This window comes from Eimeria mitis, genomic scaffold (genome assembly GCF_000499745.2).
Source record: "Eimeria mitis Houghton genomic scaffold, Emh_scaff2418, whole genome shotgun sequence".
NCBI lineage: Eukaryota > Apicomplexa > Conoidasida > Eucoccidiorida > Eimeriidae > Eimeria > Eimeria mitis.
Window position 1 is genome coordinate 715 of NW_013570756.1, and position 2,404 is coordinate 3,118.

Consider the following 2,404-nt stretch of genomic DNA (forward strand, 5'->3'; position numbering starts at 1 on the left):
TTTTGTTTATATTTGAATAAAACTCTCCAGTTGAATACAATTTTCAGGGTTTAGGGTTTAGGGTTTAGGGTTTAGGGTTTAGGGTTTAGGGTTTAGGGTTTAGGGTTTAGGTTTTTTAGGGTTTAGGGTTTAGGGTTTAGGGTTTAGGGTTTAGGGTTTAGGGTTTAGGGTTTAGGGTTTAGTTTTAGGGTTTAGGGTTTAGGGTTTAGGGTTTAGGGTTTAGGGTTTAGGGTTTAGGGTTTAGGGTTTAGGGAGGGTTTAGGGTTTAGGGTTTAGGGTTTAGGGTTTAGGGTTTAGGGTTTAGGGTTTAGGGTTTAGGGTTGAGCTGGGGTGTACGTGCAGGTGTTCGGGTGTTCTTTCTGTGTGGTTTGTTTGTCTTATATGGATTTGTTTTTATTAATATAAGAGTTGTTTACAAACCCTAAACCCTAAACCCTAAACCCTAAACCCTAAACCCTAAACCCTAAACCCTAATCCCGCATGCACGACGCTCAGCAGCCCAGCACAGCCACCGAGCGGCTGCTGCAGCAGTATCCTCAATTTCTTTGGCGTAAACCCTAATTCCTAAACCCTAAACCCTAAACCCTAAACAAGGGTTTCAAATACCTGCACAGTAAACCCTAAACCCTAAACCCTAGACCCTAGGGGGCGGTCCGCTCCTGCCGCTGCTGTGCTGCTGCTGCTGCTGCTGCTGCTGCTGCTGCTGCAGCTGCTGCAGCAGCAGCAACACCCCTTTCTTCAGCTCATCTCAGGGGGCCCCTCCTCTCCCTAGGGCCCCCCAACAGACAAGAGACAGAAAGGGGGCGGGCCGGCCTCAGCAGCAGCAGCAGCAGCAGCAGCAGCAGCAGCAGCAACAGCAGCAGCAGCAGCAGCAGCAGCAGCAGCAGATTGCTTCCCCTGTCTTAAGTTTGGGCCCAAGGGGGGGCCCTGGGGGCCCCTGCTAAAAGTACTCCTACATGCGCGTCTTTGCTGCTGGCAGCAGCAGCAGCAGCAGCAGCAGCAGCAGCAGCAGCGGCAGCAGCAGCAGCAGCAGCAGCAGCAGGAAAACAAATGGACGCGCGCAGCCTCAAGGGTTTTTCGCTTGACCAGGGGCCCCCAACCCCAGCTGGGGGGCCCCCCGGGGGCCCCCCGGGGGCCCCCAGGGGCCCCCCAGTACCCGATACATTCTCAGCGCAGTGCTATATGCCTATACAGCTGCTGCAGCAGCAGCAGCTGCTGCAGCTGCAGCAGCAACTGCAGCAGCAGCAGCAGCAGCAACAACAGCAGCAGCAGAACCAACAGGACCCCTCCTTAGCTCCTTTGAGGCAGCAGCAATTGCTGCAGCAGCAACTGCTGCAGCAGCAACTGTTGCAGCAGCAGCTGCTGCAGCAGCAGCAGCAGCAACAACAACCCCATACAACCTCACCACCGCATCAGCAGCAAACGAATAACCCACAGCAGCAGCTGCTGCTACAGCTGCAGCAGCTGCAGCAGCAGCAGCAGCAGCAGCTGCAGCAACACCAGCAACAGCAACTGCAGCAGCAACTGCAGCAGCAACAGCAACCAGACCTCCAGCAGCAGCAGCTGCAGCACGAACAGCAAGAGCAGCAGCAGCAGCAACTGGCGATGCATTCTCAGTCCCCAGAGCAGCAGCAGCAGCTGCTGCAGCAACTGCAGCAGCAACAGCAGCAGCAGCAGCAGCAGCAGCAAGACCAGCAGCAGAAGCGCAGCAGCAGGACTCGCAAGCCGCAGCAAAAACGCCAGCAGCAGCAGCAGCAGCAGCAGCAGGAAAGCATATACAAAAAGACATACACAAACAACAACAGGCGCGCAAGGGCCTCGGGAGAAGCAGCAGCAGCAGCAGCAGCAGCTGCTGCTGCTGCTGCTGCAGCAGCTAATGATGCAGCAGCAGCAGCAGCAACAGGAACAGCAGCAACAGCAACAGCAGCAACGCCAGGCGATGCATCTATTGGACAGGCAGCAGCAGCAACAGCAACTGCAGCAGCAGCAGCAGCAGCAGCAGCAGCAGGAGAGCCTGCGATAGGCAGCAGCAGCAATACAACCCCCACAAGCCTTCTTCGTTCTGCTGCTGCTGAGCATGCAGCAGCAGCAGCAGCAGCAGCAGCACCTGCAGCAGCAGCAGCAACAGCAGCAACAACAGCAGGATCAGTGGGATCTTCATCTCCAGAAGCAGCAGCAGCAACAGCAGCAGCATCAGCAGCAGCAGCAGCAGCAGCAGCAGCAGCAGCAGAAGGGAGCGAAGGAGACGGTCCTTCTCTGGGTTTGCTGCAGCAGCTGCCAGTGGGTGACGACTCAGCAGCAGCAGCAGCAGCAGCAGCAGCAGCACAACAGCAGCAGCAATCCCCCTCAACAGCAGCAGCAGCAGCAGCAGCAGCAGCAGCAGCAGCAGCAGCAGCAGCAGCAG

At 56.4% G+C, this 2,404-nt stretch overlaps 1 protein-coding gene across 1 annotated transcript in view; it reads left to right on the top strand.

Annotated features, from left to right (window-relative positions):
* Nucleotides 1-1,050: 1,050 nt before the first annotated feature.
* Nucleotides 1,051-2,404, top strand: part of EMH_0053530 (uncharacterized protein) — a gene marked incomplete at both ends in the record, with an annotated part of 3,122 nt that continues 1,768 nt past the window's right edge. Inside the window, one exon of the mRNA XM_013497016.1 lies at nt 1,051-2,403. Coding sequence (XP_013352470.1) covers nt 1,051-2,403 — 1,353 coding nt within the window. The remainder of the gene's footprint in view (nt 2,404) is intronic.